General features: G+C 32.0%; 1 protein-coding gene across 1 annotated transcript in view; it reads right to left on the bottom strand.

Moving 5' to 3' along the window:
• Positions 1-219: 219 nt before the first annotated feature.
• LOC131842356 (aryl hydrocarbon receptor) overlaps positions 220-25,214 on the bottom strand; it is a 155,394-nt gene continuing 130,399 nt past the window's right edge. Inside the window, exons 3-9 of the mRNA XM_059190896.1 lie at positions 14,015-14,109; positions 11,500-11,589; positions 3,381-3,590; positions 2,746-2,933; positions 2,070-2,176; positions 1,400-1,541; positions 220-1,000 (exon numbers count right to left, since the gene is read on the bottom strand). Of these exons, the coding sequence (XP_059046879.1) occupies positions 220-1,000; positions 1,400-1,541; positions 2,070-2,176; positions 2,746-2,933; positions 3,381-3,590; positions 11,500-11,589; positions 14,015-14,104 (1,608 nt within the window). The 5' untranslated portion in view covers positions 14,105-14,109. The remainder of the gene's footprint in view (positions 1,001-1,399; positions 1,542-2,069; positions 2,177-2,745; positions 2,934-3,380; positions 3,591-11,499; positions 11,590-14,014; positions 14,110-25,214) is intronic.

Genomic DNA, 25,214 nt, shown 5'->3' with positions numbered 1-25,214 from the left:
TTGACGACCAATACTAAAATAATAAAATATAAAACAATAATAAAATACAGAGTAACGAGTAGTACAGAACTAAACCAACAAATTAATTTACATTAATACTTTTGAATTTCGTTAAATTTAAATTGAACTTTCTGAAATTATAATTGTCTATAAACTTATGCATAAAAAAAGAAAACAGTTCATGGACGAATAGCGAAACTTAAACATTGCACAAAGGAATCACTGAGTTGCTTCAGCGGTGTGGTAATGAGATGGGTGGTATCGCCAAACCTGAGGCGGGGAGTATTCGACTGGAACCTCTTGAGCTGCTCCCCCGGCCCCCCCCATCAGCACCGTCTGCCTCGGCATCTCGGAAGGTTGGGTCTGCTGCATTCTCTCCTGTTCCGTCGACCCACTAGACCCCCCTGGACTTGGTCCGGGAACGATACTAGGCGACCTTCTATCCTGCCCCATAACTGGGCTCATATATCTTCCGCTACTATCTACATAAGTGTATTCTCTAGATGGTGGCCTATGATAAGTTGGAGCCACTTCGTAACCAGGTGGAGGGGCAGGTTCCAGGAAGCCATTGGGCGCGTAAGGAGTGTAATGGTAAGAAAGAGGTTTATACTGATGGAAGAGGTTGTCGGCTGCTAGAAATCTGTCATCTAGAGGTGGTGGAGCATAATGTAATGCTGGTGCAGGGGGATATTCTCCATAAGGTGCTGTATATGCTCCATTTAGGTTGGTGTACGCAGCAGCAACTGCATCTGCTGCTAAATATTCTACAGGCGGAGGAGCAGGCGTAGTTGGCATTCGTCTTTTGTTTCGACAAGTTGAAAGAAAGTCCCTTAATTGAGTCTTGTATCTCCTGGCAGCTCTAGGCGGTGTGGTCACATTGGATTCGCAGCCGGATAGCTGTTCCGTTTCTGAGAAGTATAAGCTAGTGAGACCTGTATCTAGGTAGCTGACTTTGAAGTCCATTGTTCTTTTGCCCAATAAATCTCTGCCTTCTTCCTCCCTGAAAGAAACATAGGTAAATTTTTATTTTTGTGTCAATTTTATGTTTTTTAAAGTACATATTTTATTTATCATATTTAAAGTACATAATTTAATGAGCTCTAAAGCTGCATTTTAGATTATGCTTTTCGTTCGTCGCAAGTTCGATTTCTTGACGGTGCAAACATGTATGAGTCTCATTGCTTATATGTATTTATGGGTCCTAGTGTTCTCACGTGTGAATTTAGAATAAATTAATTATTTATATCAATTGTATGGTACCCATAACATTTGGTCTACTTTGCTCGGGTCTAGATGGCATTGTGTGTAATTCACACAATGCCATCCAGGATAATTCCTGGATCGTTATTATTATTATATAAGCACCAGTAATTACATATTAGTGGTGTAGTGTACTCACATTAGAGGTCTGTGTGTGCTAATGACGAAGTCAGGCTTGGAGTTCTTGTAGACGAGTCGTGATGAGGTCTGCAGCCATTGCCATTGACCATCCTTCGTCTGGAAGCGATACGCGATCATACCGGAAGCACCTGTTTTCAATACTGAAAAGATAAAAAATACATTACAGTGCTGCAGTGCCACGCTGCATCTGTACGGCACCAGCTGAGTGGACGGCCTTTCAGCTCATAGCGCGATATTAATTTTTAAGTTTTCTATATTATTATTATTATTTACATTTTCTCAGCTTTTGCTGGATTTTTTTACTATATTTTTATTACTTTATTACATTTTGTTACGTTATATGATACTTAAAGATAACAAACAACTCAATATAATTTTAGCATACGATTTCGTTTTTTTTTATTTATCTCAGAATAGAATAGAAAATCATTTACTCAAATAAACTTAATTTAAGCACTTTTTAATAGTCATAGTTATAATTCTTTTAATCTACCGCTTATTCGTAAGGCTGTCTCATCATAAGAGGATCGAGCAAGACACTTACCTGTTGCTCTTTTAAATGATCATTGTAACCAACTAGCACTAATTTATTAACTTCAGATATTAAGTACACAATATGATAAAATAAATTATGATAAAAATAATATCAACAAAAAGACTATACTTACATTCTTGATGAGCACTAGCGACGTAAGCTAGGTCATCGTAATGTACTAGATCATAACCACCCATATTTGCTAATTCTGCATCTGTATACCCTAGCAGCATTTTACCCCTGGAAAAAAAGGCGAGAACATCAAAACAATTTCAAATCCATCAATGTCAATTCAATTTTAATGTTTATTAGATAAATATTTCTAAAATAAAAGTTCCCTAAGTTACTTCTTATAACATCAGCTATCTGCAAGTTAAAGTCCCGTCAAAGTTGGTCCAGCAGTTTCAGAGATTAGTAAGAACGAACCAAACAGACAATCTTTTTTTAGTTTAAATATTTTAAAGTACCGGATATACTTTTAAATGAATTTAATGTAAAGCTATTGTGTGTCAAAGTGCAATTTGAAATTAAAAAGGGACACTTGATTTTTCTTTATTTGTATAGGTAAATAAAATTTATAGAGAATATAACATTTATAGGTCCATGTGAAGTGACTTTCGTGTGTGTGAAGTGATTTCCGGTATATCAATAATCAATAATATATTTATTATGAATCTTATTTTTGATATCATATCCTTGTCATATATATAATATATATTATTTCGGCTAGTGAAAGATAAAATTGTTTACAATTTTATTACAAAATTATAAAGTTATTTTACTCTTAAAAAATCCTTGTTTTTAGTTACCTTTGATCCATTGAGACTAGAGAAAGATCGAGCTTGTGTTTGCTCTTGAACATGACCTCCTTCTGCGGTATTTCTAGCAGGCTTGGAGGTCCAAACGGTGCACATATTGCGAACAATGCTAAAGGAGGCTCCTCAGTTTTCTTGTTCTGGCCGTGGAGTACTTTGATTCGACCCCGAATGTCTAGCCTCTGTTGAAAAGTAGAATTATCGTTATCCTCTCATTGTATATGAAGATACATAATAACTTCATAATTATACATGAAATTTTAAGAACAGATTATATTCATAACAAGTTGTCCCTTTATTTTGGAGATCTGTGGCATCAACAGACAAATGCGTCCATGTGTCTGTATGTAGACATTAATTCTATAACACTCCCGTCCTTTGCGTCGTTATAATTTACTATTTTTATTTTGGAAATAAATCCATCTTTTCATTAACTATATGCAACTCGGTTATCTATAACCATAACACTAGACAATTCACATAGCATCTTCTAGTCCCAATCTAATGTGAGCAAGGTTGGTATATTCAACAATAAGTAGATCTATTTCATACAAAGCAACCTCAGACCCGTCATCAACGTATTTAGTTTGGACGCATTGTAATATATTGAATTTTAAAATTATACTTACCAAGAAACCTGAAGTGTTATCTAATAAACATCTAAATCGAACAGTGAAACTTCTCTCGAGCAGGTGAGTTCTATCTGGCCTCAGTACATCTTGGAGGGTAAGGTTGTTGACTTCTGGAGGCAGGAAGGAGTTCCAGAGTAATTGACGTTGCAATTCCTCGCGGTCTTCTGAGTGGACCAGCTCGTACACTGATTGGTGGACTATGTCCGACTGGAAAGACAGACAAACGGTTAGTTAGTTTATTAGTTAATTATTATTTAATTAATCACCCCAGCTTCGCACGGGTATACATGTATTATATATACCTTCCTCTGGAATCACTCTATCTATTAAAGAAAACTGCTTCAAAATCCGTTGCGTAGTTTTAAAGATTTAAGCATATATAGGGACAGACAGCGACAGCGACTTTATTTTATACTATGTAATGATGATGTAGTGGAAGAATTGAATTATTTTGATATATATAAACTTATATTTATGAGATGATGATAGTCATACTAATATTATAAACACAAATCTATCTGACTGTCTCTGTTGTTACCTTTTCACGATTTAACGGATTCTTAATGATATTTGGAAGAGCTACCTATTCCCGCGACTTCGTCTGTCTATTATAGGATGGTTATAGATTATCCTTTATCTAACATATGACACTAAATAAATCAAAAGGCGGCTTCATTTAAAGGTTAATCTGTATAACTTTAAATTGTAAGGACTTCATAATTACTAAGATGTGGATAATAGTTGTTTCATCAATTTTTATTTTTCATATTACTATTATGTTAAATATATCTTTTGCTATTTATTGAATCTACGAAATCAAACTTGATATCAAATATTTCATTAAAATCATAAAACATCCAAATATTTCTATAAAGAACAGGATACAAAACTTGTTAATAAGAAGATTAATTTATACCAATAACAATGATATTAAAGCTGAACTAACGACAACCAATCTCAAAGGACAGTATAACAAGGTATTTAATAAATACAAAGAAAAACGTTTCCAAGCAAAAAAAGCAAGTCATCAATCGGACCGTAAATCAATAAAGCACTGATAACCCTAAAAATCGATTCCAACTCGATCATTAAAGAATCATCTGTAACGAAGATGGACGTGTTAATTTCCAAGTCACATCATCCAAACGTCAGCTCTATACTAACCGTATAAAGTTTAAATTAGAGTATACATCTGTAAACATTTATTTTTAACACATCATATAATAAAGAACCGTGTAAACAGTGTGGATAATGCGGCAACAACACATGATGCGAGCACAAAACTAATTGATAATCAATGGGGTCGCTCAAGGTACAACATTGGGACCCCTCTTCGAATGTTGACATGTAAATGAATGATTCAAAAATATACCCGGAAAGTAGATACTGAATGGGGTTTGTTGGCGCACAATGTGAGTTCGAACATATTGCGATGGCACTAAATGTCAGAGGATGATTTGTTGGGTAATTGCTTTTTGTTCTCCATTTTTGGGGGTAGGGCGCGGTTGCTATGGTTAGATTCAATGTTTTGCTGATATGCCTTTGTTTTGGCGTTAGTTGTTGCGTTCGTGGTTTTTTATAACGGTGATTAATGACCTGTATTTTTTTTGCGCATTATATTTTTCTTTTATTTGTGTTCTTTACTTTCTACTTCTGCTTCAGAATATTTGAATTACTTCCGAAAGTCTTATACGTATAATAGATCTTAAGGTATAATGATCCAATACAATTCACACAGTGCTATCTAGTATCTATGGATACCAAACAACTGGCAGAAATACTTTTTTTTGTTTTTGTATATAGCTAGAACAGATCATAGTATTTATAGAAATGTTTTTATTGTTCGAGAATCGAACTTCCGATAAGAACCGCTGGCTCTCAGGGGTTGTTCTGTCAATAACTACTTAACTACACTACTATTTGCTATTAGAAGTATATACGACAAATAAATAAATATATAACCCTGGACAATTAACACAGCATCTAGTCCCACAGTAAGCAGAGCTTATGTTATGAGTACCAGCCAACTGTTATAAATACTTAGATATATATTTTTGTAAAAACATACATAACATACATAGAAAAATCTCAGACCAATACAAACAATCATACTTATGAATACAAATGTTTGCACCCTGCGGGGAATCGAATCCGCAATCATTGTAGGTAAAGCGGTGTGCTAAACCGCTAGATCACCGAGGCCGTCAAATATACATAATATATTGTTTCTGCATTGAAGAATTTTGGTGTGAAGATAGGCGAAAGGAAATTACAGTGTATGCCGCAGTAAAACGCAGTGGGGTCCGAAACGGAGCATTATGAGCCTCATATTCGGCCAGGTGGTCGGCAGTATCGATCGTGCATTATGGTTAATGGTCCGATGTTTTACTGGGGCTCTTTATAAATAGGGCTATAATTAAAGCAGATAGTGTAATCGGATTTGATAAATTTAGGCGCTACGCAAAATTGTCCCCTGTTTATATAAACATAAGATTACTTTCTAAAAAGTTGTATTTAGGTGCGAGATCGTCGTAGCCTACCAGTTTGCTACTACTCCTCCTGTACTTACAATCAGGAGGTTTGTAAGTTGAAGTTTAAATAATAAAATAAAAATACATGACTGTAATCCTAGTCTATATCTAAATATATATAACTCAAAGGTGACTAACATAGTGATCTATCAACGCACATCAAACCACTGGACGGATCGGGCTGTAATTTGGCATGCAACTAGATGTTATGACGTAGGCATTCGCTAGGAAAGGATTTTGTTTAATTTTACCCCCAAGGGGACAAAATAGGGAATGAAAGTTTGTATGAAACTTTCTCAATTTTAAACCGATCGGGTTGAGACTTTGCATGCATAAAGCTACTATGACGTAGGCATCCCCTAAGCAAGGATTTTGATAAATTCCACGCCTAAGGGGATAAATTAACGCGAGTGAAGCCGCGGATAATAGTTAGTATTCAATATAATAATAATAATATCACTCGACAATACACACTGCGCCATCTAGTCCCAAGCTAAGCAGTTGTCCAGCACCCCTAACATAGGCTATGTTAGGGGTGCTGGACAACTGATATGAATATATACATACTTTTTTTGTAAATATATATACATAATATACATAGAGAATATCCAGACCGATCATACTCATGAATTTGATTAGACCATCGAGTTCGTCAATTATTACTGTCGACATCATGGGGTACCCAATACTTCACATTATTTGGGTACCGTCATATCTCGGATCAATTTAATTCATTATCGGTGTCTTCATCAACAGAGAGTCACAATTCCAAATTGATAAATAAAGTATTTTTTCTAGTATCTGTCTGATTCGAATTCACTATACTATTCGGTCTAGGTCGGGGTACACTATTAGCTAGTATACCATGGATACAGTGTGTTTATACACTTATTTCAACATCACCCTATCAACTTACTTCAAAATACACTAAACCTATTGACATTTAGATATTCTGATAATTACCGTTCTATTACGGTAATTTACCGGTCCCCAGAATGTCGACTGACACGTGTCAGACAATACTAGAAGCCAAGTAACCAGCAGATTTAATGATTTCCAAAATCGATTTGCTTTAATCGCAACTAACCCTCCTGGTGAGTTTGGACATAGAGTAAAATATACTACACAGTGCTTCTGAACTAAATTGTAGAATAATTTAATGCCTAAATTTTATAGACAGTTTTTTTGTGTGTTCCTGACGAGTTTTATCGAACTATAATTTTTTACCGTCTATACCGTAAATAAAATTGGAGTGTCTGTTTGTAATATTGAAATAATCTTTTTTTACTACATGCATATGAATATAAATGCGGTACATACACCAAAATAATATTTTTTACAATTTTTGTCTATCTGTCTGTCTGTTTGTTCCGGCTAATCTCTGAAATGGCTGGACCGATTTTTACAATATCAAATAAATACAAATTAAAACATATTATATAATTAATTAAGTTAAACCTATCGTCAATTTGGAATGTAGTTGCAGTCTAAACAGAAACGTCTGCGCGTAACATAATCTTTGACGCTAATGTTACTCAGGTAACCGACCGACCAAAATTGCCTGGTTGCTTTAGACACAAACAAAACCATGCCTGGGGTTGGAAACAATAAACATTATATACGATCGGAGCCGAGTGAAAGTTTTACAACGAGGGAAGTCCGATCAGAGTCTAAATCAACGTTTTTATACCAACTTTTGATACCAATAATTCATAAGGAACTTTATTAGCATTATTAACGAGCGAGATTTAATATATTCGTTACATTTTTTAGGGGTTCAGTGTGCGGGGTTGAATTGTGCGTACCTATGTCTGTTTTAATATTAATACGTTTTTGTTGATTAGTAATATTTCGTTATAAGAAAACTAGCTGAAATCACTGCACTGACGATCTCAGTAGTCTAGTCTTTTAGCACACAGACGGTCGCGAGTTCGATTCTTACCGACCTTCGACTCTGTTACCTTCGAGTACAAACATTTGTATTCATGAGTATGATTGTTTGTATCGGTCTGGACGTTATATATGTATAATATGTACGTATTTACGAAAAAAATTTTTGTGTATTTGTATCAGTTATCTAGTACCCATAACACAAGCTTTAGCTAGCTTAAATTGGGTCTAAAGGGCGCTATAGGAATTATCCTGAGATTATTATTTAAAAAAATATATAATAAATAGTACCCATAATACAAGCTCTGCTTAGTCTAATGCTTAGTCTCTGCGCAATCTAATCCTAAATTAGATTGCGCTGTCTGAATTGTATAGGACGATGGTATAATGATAAGTATATTATTATTATTATTATATGTATATTCATTTATATAAAAGCATATAATATATATGTCAATGTATATACTATTAATGAGAAGTCGTAAAACTAAGTGTTTTAATAATTATTGTATATATCTAAATAAAAGCAATTTCTGTAAGTCAATATTTAGTCATTCTTGTAATGTTTTATATTAATATACATTTACCTTTTTATTGTAAACATTTATTCGTTAACAACAAATTTATTGCAACATTTAATCGTTAATAACAAATTGTTATTAATAACAAATCGTTAATTTTGAATGTATTTGTGAATGAAACGTTATATTGTTGTACCTCTCGGTGGTACTAAGATTTTTTTTTAATATAATTTTAATGGCAAAGCTGACTTCCCACCTGATGGTAAGTGGTAACCGTCGCTAATATAGCACGTATATCACGTTATCATGTCATTCGTGATACCACTATTCTAGACGACTAAGATGACTACCTTGTAATTTCACTACCAAATTGAACCGTACAATTGAAGGAAAGCTTACAAAGCAATTTGTTTGGCGACTGAAATAAGTGTGGTAAATAATTTCCAACAGTCAAAGTTTCGCATTTACAGCAGATTTCATTTTGTATAAATTACACATTAGATTTCACAGTTTTTTGATAATCTATTGACATTTTTTTCTTATGGATGATAATGGATTGGTGCATCGCCTGCGCTAACGGTTTACGCTGGCGGTGCACCAGTGGAGGATGATAAGATGAGCATGAGGTCAGGTCAGTAAGCTATAGATAAATTCATCATGAATTTATCATGATGGTTTTTAAGGGTTCTAAGGGGACCCCCTTGACCTTGACCTCAAGGTCAAGCTGTTATGATACATTGTTAGCAATGGGGTTATAGTGTACATTACTAACAATGCCCCTTCCCTCTATTCTAACCAATTTATTGTTGCAATTACGAATGGTATACCTTAGGTTGTAACTACAACTGTCAAATGATTCCTATAAAATTGTTAACAACGGCCTTACATAATTAACAACATCATGGGCTTCATTATATCTCAATATATAATATTACTAACTGTCCCGGGAAACGTTGTTTTGCCTTAAAATAAAAAAAGAAAATAGGGGTGGACTATCCCTAACATTTAGGGGGATGAAAAATAGATGTTGGCCGATTCTCAGACCTACTCAATACGCTCACAAAATTTCATGAGAATCGGTCAAGCCGTTTTGTAGGAGTATGGGAACGAAAACTGTGAAACGAGAATTTTATATATAAGACGAGAATTTTATATATAAGATTATAAATGGGAAAGTTTGTGAGTATAGATGGATGTTTGTGAATCTTTCACGCAAAAGTATATACGTCAGAAAAAAAACATAGACTATAACTTAATAAGAAATTCCGTAAGTTGGGAAAAATATAATGTGTATAAATGTCAAGAATGATGCAGACGAAGTTATGCGAGTCAGCTAGTGCACATATGAAGGTAGGATAGGATAAGATTATAGGTAGTAAATTCAAGTCTGGTAACAGTAAATTCAGGATTACGTCCCCATATACAGCTGACGAATTACAGGTACATTTTTAGACAAAGCCTCGTTAAATAATACGGCAACTGTCGCATAGAAAGTACTAACTTTTTTAATTACTATATACGGAACATTTAAGCTCTTTAATTGCCAGGTCGCACTTTATTTCGTCCACTGAAATGAGTACGATAAAATGTCACAACGATAAACTAAAGTAGCTTAATAAATGTAAAGCCACGTCTACACAGAAGAAAAAAAATATGATGATAAAATAAAAAACAATAACATTTATTTATTTTTTTGTTTATTTATTTGTCCAATGGTTAGCTGGTAGAGAATGCCATATGGCATTATGCTCGCCAATTGTACATTATTTTAAATAGTGCCTTTTAAATAAAGGATAAATAAATAAATAAACATTATAACACGTAATGTAATCTTCTTTTATTTGTTTGCAGAGTTCAATATATCGCCTATAATTTTGCATATTTAATAATAATAATATTATTATATAGAATATCTTAATTCAAAAGCAATTGCCAATATTTGAATGCCACGTGCGAGCTTACCGCCATCTATCAGATTATATCAGTGATTCGAAACGACTTGTAGCAAATGTGACCACAAAATTTTTGTCAACCAGATTCGAACTCAAGCACTTTGGATCCAAGTCAGGGTAGTAAGTCATATTTACTGTCTTACTTGAAACATTATTAATTATAATTTTTCTTTCTTTCTTTTTTCATAGTCATCTACTAGCTTACTAACTGATGACTTTCTTATTATTTACGCTATATACATATATATGTATTTTTAAATATTTACCTATATTTTCCCTACGTTTCAAATATTTATAAACACATTCAGTGTGAACGTGCCCCAAGTGGCAGCGTTCACTAAACTTATCGCGTCGTAATTGATATTTTTTCATACAACCTCCAGCCGAATAATTAAAATTCTCTGCCCACCATATCTTATTTTTTTGTGATTAATAGTACAGTCATGCTATTTATTTGGTAAATTGCGTTATATTTTACAAGGGTTTGTGTAAATTAATTATAAGGCGAGTCGCTTGCTTAGGAGCTCATTAGGCATATTTCAGTTTCATTGTTACAAAATTATATTATGACGATAACAAAATTAACAGTAAAGTTAGCTAAGGAAATTTTTAGTTAGTTTGAATATATACCAATTATATAGCAATAATATTTTTTCTAAGCTTTTAATCGAGGTTCAGGTAAACTTTGTAAATTTAAAATGTACAAGCATTTTAACAATCAATGTTATACTTACGCTATTCTTATGAGAAATCATTTATTAGACTAAAATTATAAATACCTATACAGCGATATTTATAAAGGATACCATAGGACCAATGGGAAACTCAAGTCGTAATGGGTCACCATTATCACTGAGTTTCGGTTTAGTTTTAGGACTCTGTAATACTGTAACTGAACAATGCGTCTTTAGAATTATATTCGTATTCGAAATTTGAAATTAAATTTGGATTTTATACAAACCAAATACGTACAGTTTATATTCAAATTTCGAATACACTTTTTTGGAAAGTTGTTCAGTTCTGTTGGTATAATTACTGGGTTTTAACTTTTAATTCAGCTTAATCCACATATACCTATATACCGACGAATACTGTGAAAAACAAAATAAAAACGAAATTTTCACCAAATTTTGCAGCTCAATGCTTAAAACAATTAATATTAAAAATAGAATAATAAAAACGCTAAGAACATATTTTTTATTAATTTCAAAAGACCACTGACCTGATGGAAGCCTAGGTAACTCTCAATGCTGTGCGTCGCGAAGAAAACTTCGCCTTCGCACGTGAGTATCATCAGGAAGCCGTTGAGTGCCTGCAAGTATACATAGCTGTATTTAATAATAATAATAACCCTGGATAATGCACACGGTGCCATCTAGTCCCAAGATAAGCAGAGTTTGTGTTATATATGCTAGACAACTAATAGAAATATTTAAAAATATGTTTTTGTAGCAAACGTAATATACTTAGAAAACATCCAGATTGATAGAAATAATTATACTCATGAATAAAAATATTTGTACCGTGCGAAATCGAACCCGCGACCATCAGCAGTAAAGCGGTATGTAACCGTTAGACCATCATTGCCGTCAATGGACGTTTTTAAGCTGGCACGAATAAGACGATAACTTTAAGTTAGGCCAGTACGAATTTATCTGGAATTTATCAAGATGATCTTCAGGAGAAACCTCTGGGGAGAAAGTGGAATTTTAACCTGACTTGGTGAACCACTTATGACAATGGTGTATCATAGATTAAATAAAATGGTTTCTATTACAATATCAATTCAATATAATAATTTCTAAACATATCATGTACCGGAGCTACAAAACTACACACAATAAAAAACGACTTCAATTATTGAAATCTCCTTTAATGTATATTCGTCAATTTAATTCGTAAAATTGACTAAAAATATAACAATACAGATTAAAGGCAACTAAATTGACTAAAAATACAATAATACAAATTAAAGGCAGGCAAAGGCATACAAATTAGGCTTCAGTTATTTTCATTTTACGAATAGCTGCAACAATAACGGCATGTGGAATATCAAAAAGTTTTGATAATAAAACCAATCGCAAACGTTCCGAAATACATACGTAAATGAAGTAATAAAAGCAACTAAGTTTTTCCGGGTAGAGCGAGGTTTCCCCGACTTTCGTACGCGATACGCGATTGACTTACGAAGTACATATATACATTGTATTATGTTCAATATACAGGCTCGTTTCCATTGTTATACGATATTTAAGGTAGTGGATAACGTTCGGGTTTATACGTAATTTAAATTTATACTGTTCTTTGGTATTTACAATATTATCTTCCGCTCTAGTGGTATTTTACAATTTAATTGACTTTGTTATATTAAGAGTATTATAATTTTAGTTAAATATGAATAATTATTTATTTACTGTTAGAATAATATTATTTTTCATTTCAATAGACCACATAAATAATCTTTTTTTTTTCATTATAAACTCTTAATTTTTAAAACCTGAATTATGAAGCATCGTATCAAACTTATTTTACAATTTTGATATACATTTCTTAACAATATTAAAATTTTTAAATTACATCAAAATATCAATAAACTTGTTTTCATAACTTTATTTTAGTTTAGACAACTAAATCTTATATTCAATGTGAACTAAACAATTTCTGAGTTAGTCTATATTTTAAATCGAAAACTTGTCATTATAAGTGGTAGTAATTGAGTCCAAACATATATCAATAAATAGTTACGGTAATTCCGATTTATTTAGCACAGAATATTCGTACGCGTCATGGTTAAAACCGTTATTGTTATCGTATCGTATAGATCTATGGAAACAGGTCCGATACGAAGTCAAAAATATAAAATACGAGCGGCAATGCTTCTTATATTTATTGCCTCACTGGGTCACCGACGCATGATTTATAGCTGTGTGTTCTACAAAATTTATTTATTGCAACCACTGCGCCTACGAAAAATATGATAAATTAATGCATTTCATTCGTCGCGTGCAATGTTACTCGGTAACTACATTGAGAAAATTTCAATCCGAATTTTTCAATCCGAAAAATAACCAAATTCCAGTAATAATTGAAGCACTTTTTGTTACACTGCAAAATATAAAGTTAATTTTTAAATTTTTCTTGGAAATTAGTATTTTAGAATGAAATGTTATATTTTGTGTACAAGGGATATTTAAACAGTAATGGTTTGATGGTCTCGGTGGTCTAGCGGAATAGCACACCGCTTTACTTCCGATGGTCGCGGGTTCGATTCCTCGCACGGTATAAACATTTTATATATATGAGTAAGATTGGTTGTATCGGTCTGGGCGTTTTCTATGTACGAGTATATTATATATGTATTTACAAAAAAAAGTACCTAACACATAACACAAGCTCTGCTGTCCGTTAGCCAAGATGGCGTTGAGTTAATTGTCTAAGAATATTATTATTATTATTATTACAGTAATATTTCGCCTTATTAGTAAAAGGTTTGACAAAGTCTGCACAGTTTTTTTTATTTCACCTATTTGTGATTCATTACAATAGGCTAACTTCATGCTCATCCTATCATCCTTCACTGGTGCCCTGCCAGCGTGTACCGTTAGCTACGTAACTACTATAATCAAGCGGGTACAGCAATATACTATCACCTATTGAAACCCTTGACTTTATCCTCGTCCTGTCCTGTAGTGATGCCCCGCTAGGGTTATTACATAGGATGTTGATTACGTTATTACCTGTAGGAACATCTCCCCATCAGGCATGGCGTGGTCATAAGGTGAATGCTCCCGCCTGTGACCATGGAGGTCTTCCTTCTCTTTGTGCATGACCACTGAAACAAAAGAAGAATACTTTTAAAGATCATGATACAGTTTTTTTACAGAAACAGAGTTTACACAAAGTTATGTGCGTACCCATCTGTCTCACCTATTTCATGTTATCCAGCAAGCAGCTTGTTTTTAAAGATGTTTTACGGTATCTGAGTACTGTCGAAGACCGTGATACAGTTTTTTTACCGCTGTATATGCGTACTTTATATAAAGTTACCTGTGTGGAAATCTCTCACTTATTTTATTATTAGGCAACCAGCTTGCCTTGTAAGCTATGTTATAAAGCAAGCTGGTTGTCTGTTTGTTGTGTGTGGCGGTGAAATTACAAGATATAGAGTGTTCCTGTCAGCTTGCCCATCGTTATTTTTATAAATATTTATATTACTTTTATACTCCTTTTTTATATATGTATATATTTTGACTTTTGTTGCGAGCTCTCTTAGAAAAAATATAACCACACAGCTATTTTTCGTTTGTGAACGAATCAATGAAAAATATGCTATATTATATATGCGGTCAAAGTGATACCGAAATATATACTAGGGAAATTTCTCTACAATCTTCTAAATGAACTTGTTTATCCTTGTCTTGGCCTATTTAGCAGTATTAGCTATTAGTATTCATGCATATAACTCATAGTTAATAGTTTCCTTGAAACTAAATTAAGTTTTAATTAAATTTTTGTTAGACTAATCTGAAAACATATCCTTTAAAATAAAATACAATTCGGTTCACAAATAACATAGGTTTCATATAGCAAAACTTAAAAAAATTACAATCAATTTGATACCACCCTTTTTGACGTCGGTTAAGCATGATTGTAACTAAACAAGATGTTATTTGCCAATACTCGCATTGTGTACAGTAGATAGTCCCCCTCAGTTATGAACATACAGCAATAGTAAACCGGATTATATATTAGTGGCATTTATTCAAATAGCATACAATTGAGCAATTATGGGGCGGGGCTTGTACGACAAATCAGATCTCAGATGCAATAGGGAAGCTGGGGATGAAAGATTTATTATTCAATTATGGACTCTATTGCATTTGTGTTATGGTATTTAGCAGTATATACTCTGGAGAATAGGTATTTTTACACAGAACATTTTTATGGCGTTGTTATGAAAATATCCAATAGTTAGGACTATTAAGATGTTCGTAAAAGGAGTTTCAAAAATAAATAATTTAGATTGACGACCTCATTGGTCTAGCTGTTTAGTACACAGCTTTACTTCCAATGGTCGCGCGTTCGATTCTCGCATGATGCAAACATTTTTATTCATGATTATGATTCTTTGTATCCGTGTGGGTGTTTTCTATGTATATTATGTATGTATTTATACAAAAAAGTCTGTACTCCATAACAAAAGTTCTGCTTAGCTTAGGACTTGATGACGTTGCGTGAATTGTCCAAAGTTATTATTATTTAGTAGAATTAGGATAATAAAATAATTTATATAAAGTTAGAATTTGAATGTTTCCATATTATATTTTTTAAATGAGTTATTTAACTAAATACGTTTGGTAATAAGTTTTCTGGAGGAATATTACAAGGAAGGAAGGAGGAAAACATTTTTTGTTTCAATATTATAACAAAATTTAAGTTGATATAATATTGAAACAAAAAATGTTTACAATTTAATAGTGACGTTATGGAATGTTCGAGAAGAAGTGAAAAATGTATATAAAGTAAAACAAAACAACATCGATGTTCCATGCATAACGTTCCAAATTTGAATTTTATAATTTTATTTTTAAATGTATTATATAATACAAAACAAATAGCTGAAAAGAAGTGAAAAATGTATATGTTTCGTTCCAAATTTGAATGTTATAATTTTATATTTAAATGTAATACAATTAAAAATTAAAATTTTATTTTTAAATGTATTACATTTAAATATAAAATTATAAAATTCAAATTTGGAACTTTATGTATGGAACGTCGATACTGTTTTGTTTCACTTTATATATATTTTTCACTTCTTCTCGGCTATTTGTTTTGTTAATGTGAAATGACAAAGTGTGTCTCTCTATTTGTAGCCTTTCCACGATGGTCTAAAACGTAGCCATGAATATCAATTAAAGGGAAAACATACTTGTAGAAGTGTATATTTACCAACAATAAGACGAGAGTATAAATATCACGAATGTAAAAAGCGTGAAGATAATATCTTGTATTGCTAATTATTGGTTCCGTATGTGATTCGCTTGATTGGTCTCGTTGTAATTCTTATTTCAAACAGTCTGGTACATGCAATGATGACGTTAGTTGATCTGATTCTTTCATATATCATATATATTTTTGGGGGAAATAGTAATAAGCTCATTGTTAGCAATGTATATATGTGCATATATATAAGTATAGGTATATTTTGAAGACCTCGGTGCTCTAGCGGTTTACACCTACATCGCGGGTTCGCTTCCTCGCACGGCACAAACATTTGTATATATGAGTGTGATTGTTTATATCGGTCTGGATACTTTCAACGTATAATATGTATGTAATTATGGAAATAAAAAAAAAAGTATTTGTATTTATGCCTATAGGTATATATATTATTAAAAATATATTCTGCTCAATCCAATGTTTAGCCAATTATCTGGCCGGCTAGTGTATGCTATGTGAGCCAGTGAGGTATGATTATCGACATCGATAGACCTATTGTTCTCATATAAAAAAGACTTCTCAGACTTAAAGAAACAAGAAACAGTGAAAACCATAATGTATTTATATTTACAATTTTTGTATTTTTTTACATAAGTACCAACCTTGTACCAAAGGTTGTAACTACAAAAAATCTAAGTAGGTACATAATTTACGTGTATTTATATCCTTACTAGATTTTCTTTATCAATTATCCAATAGACATAGAAAAAATTTATAAAAAAAAGAATCAGTTGTGAGTGGTCTTTGTAATTTTTTTAGGTTTTACTGTAATCGTATATAATACTTATTCAATAAAGTACAGTAAACAATAAAAAATAGAATGAAATCTAATTATTAATTATTATACTCATTTCATTTTAAACAAGAGTTTTTAATTCAATCATAATAGTGTAATCAATATAAATTAGAAAAAATATATGATATACGAGTATGATGTTCACGCTTGACATAAATAACGTTATGAATATTTATTTATGTGTGTGTTTATGTCCTTATTCATGCCATAAAACTTTTTAATTGGCAATTCAATAGTCTATTAGTTTATTATTTACGCAGTAAACCAACAAAGCGTTTAAATAACAATTAAGATAAATATAAAACCAACAATAAATTCCAGTGAACACAATCGATTTTCCCGCCTTAACTTTTTAAAATAATCGATGTATTGTTTTGCAAGTGCGCCCTAATCGAGATAAGGCGTGGGCAATAGATTTATCGATAATGCCTATCGATACGTCACTAATCGAGGTGGGGAAACTTTATCACCCTTTATGATCATTTCGCCCTTTGCCTGTAGGTGAGTGCATATTATTTTTTAGTTTATTATATTAAACGGGGTAGTGATAGCTTTAGTTTCTGAATTGTAGCAATAATTTAGTGATATTTTATTTTATTTTATTCAGGCTATATATGAATGAATGAATGAATAGCCCATAGATTTATAGACTAATACATATGAAAAATGATTAAAATGTAAATTTAAATCGACTCTATGGTCATGGCACTGATGATGGCTCTCTGCCGGTAGCGCCGATACACCCCTTCGGCCAGTAGTCCTTCTTCATGAATTATGTTTTTTTTTTAATAATCGCTGTTATATTGTGAAATTGGTGTAATACGATTTTGTATTATAGAATTGTAGAATTGTATGTAAAAATGTTATAAACGATACCAACGAAATATTTTTTTTTTGATAAATGACATATCATAATTTTTAGACGATTTTGTTTAAATGAGTTCACGATTGGAATTAAAAATGTCTAGACCAATACAAACGCATGAATACAAATTATTGTATTGTACAGATATTGAAGTCCCGACTATTCAAAGGTTATGAAGTAAAACAAATTTATAAATTGTTATATCTTATGTCATATTGTTAACGTTAGAACTAATGTTAATAAAAAGAGAATCTATTCCTAAACGAGATTTCTTCCAGTAAACCGAATATAGAGTCACATAGGAATTTTTTTCGGACTACTCTAATGCTGTTGGCAGCAGCTGGCCTTTACAGTTTCACCGGGCGATCAATTTTGCTCCTTGCTTTTATAGAAATGCTTGTTATAATGTTAATATCATGAAACTATATCTATCTATATTAGTATATTACGTATCTTTTCTAGAAATAGCGACATCCAGTCATATTTGACTGCCTCCTTAGTCTAGCGATTTGGCATACCGCTTTACTTCCGATTCGCGGATAGGATTACTCGCACGGAGCAAACATTTGTATTCATGAGTATGATTGTTTGTATTGTCTGAATGTTTTCTATGTATATTATAAAAAAACTAAGTATTTATATCAGTTGTCTAGTACCTGCAGCACAAGCTCTGCTTACCGTAGGACTAGATGGCGTTGTGTTAATTGTCCTAGGTTATTTAAAAGTCAAATTTGAATTTGAAATTTTCATGTAGGTCTATTACAGACTCTTATGGTATGTTAAATCTACCGTCAGTTCGGAAAGATTTCAAGATGAAAAGAACTGACAAGAAACTAAGCTCATATGTCTATACGTACAAATACAATTAGATTGTCTGTTTATAATATTGAAATAACCGTTTTTAACATACACCAAAATAACATTTTTTACAATTTTTGTCTATCTATCTGTCTATTTGTTATGACTAATGTCTGAAATGGCTGGACCAATTTTGACGGGACTTTTATTGGCAGGTAGCTGATGTAATAAAGTTAGGTAACTTAGGCTACTTTTATTTAAAAAAAACAATGTTAAATTTCACGCGGACGAAGTTGCGGGTACAGCTAGTTTATTATATAACAATGAACTACCTAATTAACGAAACAGACCGTCTGCTTTTTATTATGTTTGTCATACGTAGATTACGTGCATAATATAGCATGAATATGCATAACTGAAAGGTGCAAAAGCAATGTATATACCCTCTTTTCGAATTTACAAGTTGTTAGGACGTTTTTGTCATGGATAATTATAAGAAAATACAAGTACGCCGGATTCATATATAAATGTTAATCGTTGATTGCACTCGTAAAGTATTGGGACCACCGGCTATGCCTCGGGTATATCTCTATATTCTTTATTGTAATAAATACTCTATTTTTTTAGAGCTAGGGTTAATTATTTGTTAAGTTTTTAAAATAGTAGTAATTAAATTTAGTTTTATTACATTTTATTGTAGTATTTCTTTTTCAGTTTCACAAATGATGTATGCTGCTATCAAATGATATATAAGCCATATTATTGTGAAGTTTCATTAAAATCTGTTCAGTAGTTTTTGCGTGAAAGAATAAGTAGTAATAAGTAGTAAGATGTTTAGCTGTATCGTATATGATAAAGACATAGCAATATAAACATGAACATAGATAATGATATGAACAAAGATTTGCCTACATACTATAAAATAATAATAATAATAATCTTTATTTACTGCTCACAAGGAATCTTACAATATTAAACAAAAAACAAAAATATATATTTAAACTTACAAAATAAAAAGAAATTCATGAATAAAAATATGAAATAAATTATTCTGGTGTTCCCATTATACAATTAGGTCTTGTTGATAATTTCAGATTTATATATATAATAAAACTTAATATTATATTTTATATTGTTTTTGTTATGATAATCTAAAGAAATATGAGCTTTATGCAACTCTCTATAGAATTCTAGTTCACTTAACACCAACTGGTTTGTCAAGGACTTTTTAAGTTTTATTTTTAAAATACTTTTTTTTCAACGACAAAGCATATCAGTCGATTATGTTCACTTTGACCCATAGATTATCACGGTTAAGTTAATTTTATGGTTATATGGCACGAATAGTTGGTTTAGGTATTTTGTTAGGCGTAATAATGTGAAACTATGAATAATGCACTGAATTTGCAAATAAGGGGTTAAATTTATTACTGGTTTGTGACAGTAATAGTGTATTGACTACCTCAGTGGTGTAGTGGTTTAGCACTCTGCCTCATCTTTCGAAGGTCGCGGATTCGATGCCTGTACACAAATATGCGTATACTGTATTATATACTGGGTTTCTGTTTGTATATATTATTCCTGTGTTTAAGCCAAGCTTAAAGTAATTCTGTTCGTATGTTCTGGTTTTTAGCTATGTAGATGCTTCGTATGAGAGATCTTAAAGATAGTTAGTTCGATTTTGCGGTTAAAAAAATATATTTGTGCATCATTATAGTTACGACTTGTCTGGAAATGGAAATACCGTTAGCAAACAAGAATATTTCATAAGACGGTAGTATAAAGACATCTCTGCCACGTTTGATTAAAAAAGATAGAGATATTTCTGAATACCCTATCTAGAATAGAAATGTATATTTGAATTTATAAGTTTCATTATATAGTGATTATTTTTTCTGGATCAGGAAATATCTATTCAATTCAATTCAAAATATCTGTAGGTCTATTACAGACTCTTATGATATGTCAAATCTACCGTCAGCTCGGAATGATTTCGAGATGAGAAGAACTGACAAGAAACTCAGCTCGTATTTTTTTTTTAAATAAATGTACATATTTTCAATGATACAGATTCATTTAAATTCAAATTTGGGAGAACAGAATGACCACCAGCATATGCTATTGCAAAAAACAAAAAATCTAATCACTCTTTGCAACCTGAACAGACCTGTCCCCACAAGCAGCACCCGTTCTCGAGTATGACGGATGAGCCAGATAGATTATTACATCACTATAGATCACAGTATTCGCTCAATCAGAAAATTCCTACTGCATATCCTGGCTCATTTATCCGGTTTCGTCCACTATTCTTCCGTTCAGGCTATCAAACTTTGGAATGACCTCTTGATATCACAACCGCTACGAATAAATTTTCTTTTAGTGATTACACTAATAAAAGCTTACGTAGCAATAACAAACTAATTTTACCTATATGTCGTTTAACTAAAGTTAGTAATTCGTTTTATGGCAATTGCGTAAGGTTTAACAACAAAATGCCAGAGTCTGTTATAAATCTGCCTGAAAAAAGACTTAAATGTCATATAAAATACTTCCTTTGCAAAAAAGCTTACTATAACATTAAAGAATACGTTAACGATGATAATGTTTTTATAGAAAAACTTAAAATCCATAGCACTGACAATATTATCTGGTTACACTAATAATGAGTGCGTAGCGATTTCTATGTTGATTAGCGCATGCCTCTCTTACTTGTTGTACTGTAATTATTTTTATAAAAAAAAGTCTATTCAAAAGAGCAACACACAAGTTTCTTGCTCATTGATATGTAGGTATTCTTTTTGACTGATTTAATAAAATTTTCTTAGCACAACAAATATATTCTTAGCACAACATATAAATAAAATTGGAGTGTCTGTTTGAAATAACCGTTTTTTACTACATGTATATGAATATAAATACGGTAGATACACCAAAATAACATTTTTTACAGTTTTTGTCTGTCTGTCTGTCGGGCTGTTTGTTCCGGCTAATCTCTGAAATGGCTGGACCGATTTTGACGGGACTTTTGTTGGCAGGTACCTGATGTAATAAGGCTACTTTTATTTTAGAAAAATAAAGTTAAATTCTACGCGGACGAAGTCGCGGGAACAGCAAGTATTAAAATAAAAAAAAACAGAACATCAACAGTAAACCCTAATAATTCACAGGAACAATTAAAAACGCATATTCCACCATCTGTTGGGGCCAACCGTTTCCCAATATGGCACGTGGGCATGGTAAAGCACCATGACCACCCCATAATGACCAGCCAAGCAAAAAACAGATAACGGGTCGAATGTGTTCACTGTTTGTTTGATGGTTTCACAAGTCCCGTTGTATTATTTTATTACAAAGATCTATTTGTATGTCTTTGAATCCTATTAATATTATAAACACGAAGTTTGTAAGTATGGGTGTTTGTTACTCTTTCACGCAAAAACTACTGAACGGATTTTTATAAAACATTACAGTAATGAAGTTTATGCATCAGAATAACACATAGGCTATATTATTTTTATGAAATTTAACGCGAGTGAAACCGCGGGCACGGCTAGTAAAACATAAAAAAGGTGATTATGATTTGAATATTCTTTTGTGTGTAAATTTTGATGAGTATTTTGCAATAATATTATAATATTGCATTGTGATTCATACCATTTGATATCCTATACCAAATTATTCTCTAGTAATTATAGAGATGGCTTTTTTAGGAAATAAATATGCTAAGTAATAAATAGTAAAAATAGAATATGCCTATATATTTTATGCTTTATAATGTAGTATTTAATGGGTTATTTTTAAAAAAAGTTTATTTTCAAATCACTCTAATCACAAATCATTTATTCATGTAGATCATTTTAGCCACTTATGACCAACAAATATTTTGTGTTAATATATTTTCTATATCGTCCAGTTTATTATACCGTTCAGTATACAGATTCAATTGAAAGGAGTTGGTAAGAAACTCAACTGAATTTCTATTATTTTTTTTTAATCCAGTTTGTTAACATTGTTTGTTTATATAGTAGTATGTCTAACATTAAACGAAAAAGTACGAACAAATATTGGCATGCACATTATATTATTTTCTATTATTTAGAGTACAACCGTTTAATAATTGACGACTTTTTAAATCATTATAAAATATACGTATAATTAGTAAAAGTCACGGGATCTTACCACGTTTTATTCAGTGTTTCTATCGCCATAATCACGGGTGATCATCTGTTGAAACAGTGTCGAAATATTGGGAACTCAATAAATATAAAACGTGTTAAAATCTCGTGATTTTTACTAATTATACGTATAAATAATTTCCGGCATCAAATTTAAAACAATAATAAAATATATATTGTCATAATTGAGACTATTTTCTAATAAGTTCATAACTTAGAACGTGCAAATAACATGCAACTTACATATAAAACTTAAGTTGCGCATGCGCATGCAGTTCTCGCTACAGGATTGGTATCTTTATGTGTTTATAAATGGCGTTTCTACGGTACCTCAAACGTATTAATGTCATAATTTTATTCATCTCTTACAGTAACACAAAATCAGTCCTATTGCTTAGAAAATAAGGAACATTTTTGATGACGTTTAATTTATTAATTAAATTAATAAATATATCATTATTTATCATATAGATCATAAGAAAGATATACTGTAAAAAAAAAATTATTAAAAAAAAATTGTTAATTTCACTACCTAGGTATTTGTAAAAATGATACATCGTTTATAAATAAATAGGTAATTTTTCCAACTATAGAAGTAGGTATGTACCTAGTTAGTTATATTGTAGTTTATAAAATACAATTTAACTTAAAAAGCCAGTTACACTGATATCAGTGTAACTAGCTTTTTAAATTAAATAAGTAATTGTGTGCTTATATAAGCATGCTAACTAATTTAAATATTACAACAGTCGGGTATAGTGCTTTTAAGTTCTTAACCCTTAATCGCTTCATACAATAGATACGTGTCATATCGAATTAACATACCAACATAAATCGCTAAACGTGGTGTAGTTACCACTAATTCTTAAAGTAAACAAATCGATAGAATTTCTTACCGACATCGAATAAATCACTCGTAAGAGATGTCTCAATATTCTTCAAAGCCATTTTACGGTTAGAGCGACAAGGACAAGAATTACTTCAACACAGTAATCGCATGAGTCAGAGTAGGATGGATCTACTTACGAGTTTCGTATTAATTAAGGAGCGGAGTGGCCCTAAATCATTGGCTGTCAACGCTCCCTGTGGGAATCCCGAAGAGTTATAGAGTCCTTTATTCTAAATTTGAAATTACAATTTTGTGAATGTTTCGAATATTTTAAATGTGTGTAACCGATTATTGGTCTCTCGAGTGATTGTAGAAATTTGTTTGGTTCCATTTTATTTATAAACTCACGCGTCGGATCCTTTGTTGTTACGTGTTGTGTTGGAAGTAACGATCGATATTATTTTTTTTTATTTTAATACTGACATTGTATTCTAATTGATCTAAGCATGATTGTGAAAGAAGTAGAGACTGGAATGTCCTTCCAATATCACACAAGATTATACAAAATACAGAGTGAAATTTTTCAGCCAGTGCTTGTTCTATAAATGTTTTTTATTTTATTTGTCGCCTATTGTGTATATTTAATATATGTATATTCTTAATTTGTTCAAGCTTTGTATGTCACGAATGTATGCTATATATTGATATAGCTGACAAAACCCAATTAAATGCATGTAAATGTTGCAATTCAATTAATATTAACTTAATTAAATTATAAACTAATATTCATTATGTCAATTGCAATAATTTGCTTTTACGTTGCACGCATTATCTACACGGTTGCACCAACTGTCACTATGCGTCAGTTGCGTGAAACGAAACGTCAGAGGCGCTAATCAAGATCGAGTCACTAGATACGCGACCGTCGGAGCGTGCGGACGTGGGGTGTGGATTAGTTACGTGTACTTTAGATTGAAATGTCAAAAGGGTAAAGTATAATAAGTCATATTAAATTTCTGTGGTAATAATTCTATTTGTCTTTTTACATTCTATGTGTTATTATATAATTACTAGCTTGCGGCTCCGCTCGCATTAATTTATCCCCTTAGGGGTGGAATTTATCAAAATCCTTTCTTAGGGAATGTCTACGTCATGGTAGCTTCATGCAGGCAAAGTCTCAGCCCGATCGGTTTAAAATTGACAAAGTTGATACAAACTTTCATCCCCCATTTTATCCCCTTGGGGGTAGAATTAATCAAAATCCTTTCTTAGCTGATGCCTACGTCATAACATCTATTTGCATGCCAAATTTCAGCCCGATCCGTCCAGTGGTTTGGGCTGTGCGTTGATAGAACACTATGTCAGACACCATTGAATTATATATATTTAGATATGTACATAATTCATTTTAAATTATACTTTACTGCAATAAATCGTATAGTTTCCTTTATCCTTGTAATAAAACTTTCTG

This window comes from Achroia grisella, unplaced genomic scaffold (assembly GCF_030625045.1).
Source record: "Achroia grisella isolate CSIRO2021 unplaced genomic scaffold, CSIRO_AGI_Agris_v1 utg2167, whole genome shotgun sequence".
NCBI classification, from domain to species: domain Eukaryota; kingdom Metazoa; phylum Arthropoda; class Insecta; order Lepidoptera; family Pyralidae; genus Achroia; species Achroia grisella.
The sequence above is the reverse complement of the archived record's forward strand: the minus strand, read 5'-3'. Positions and strand labels throughout refer to the sequence as shown.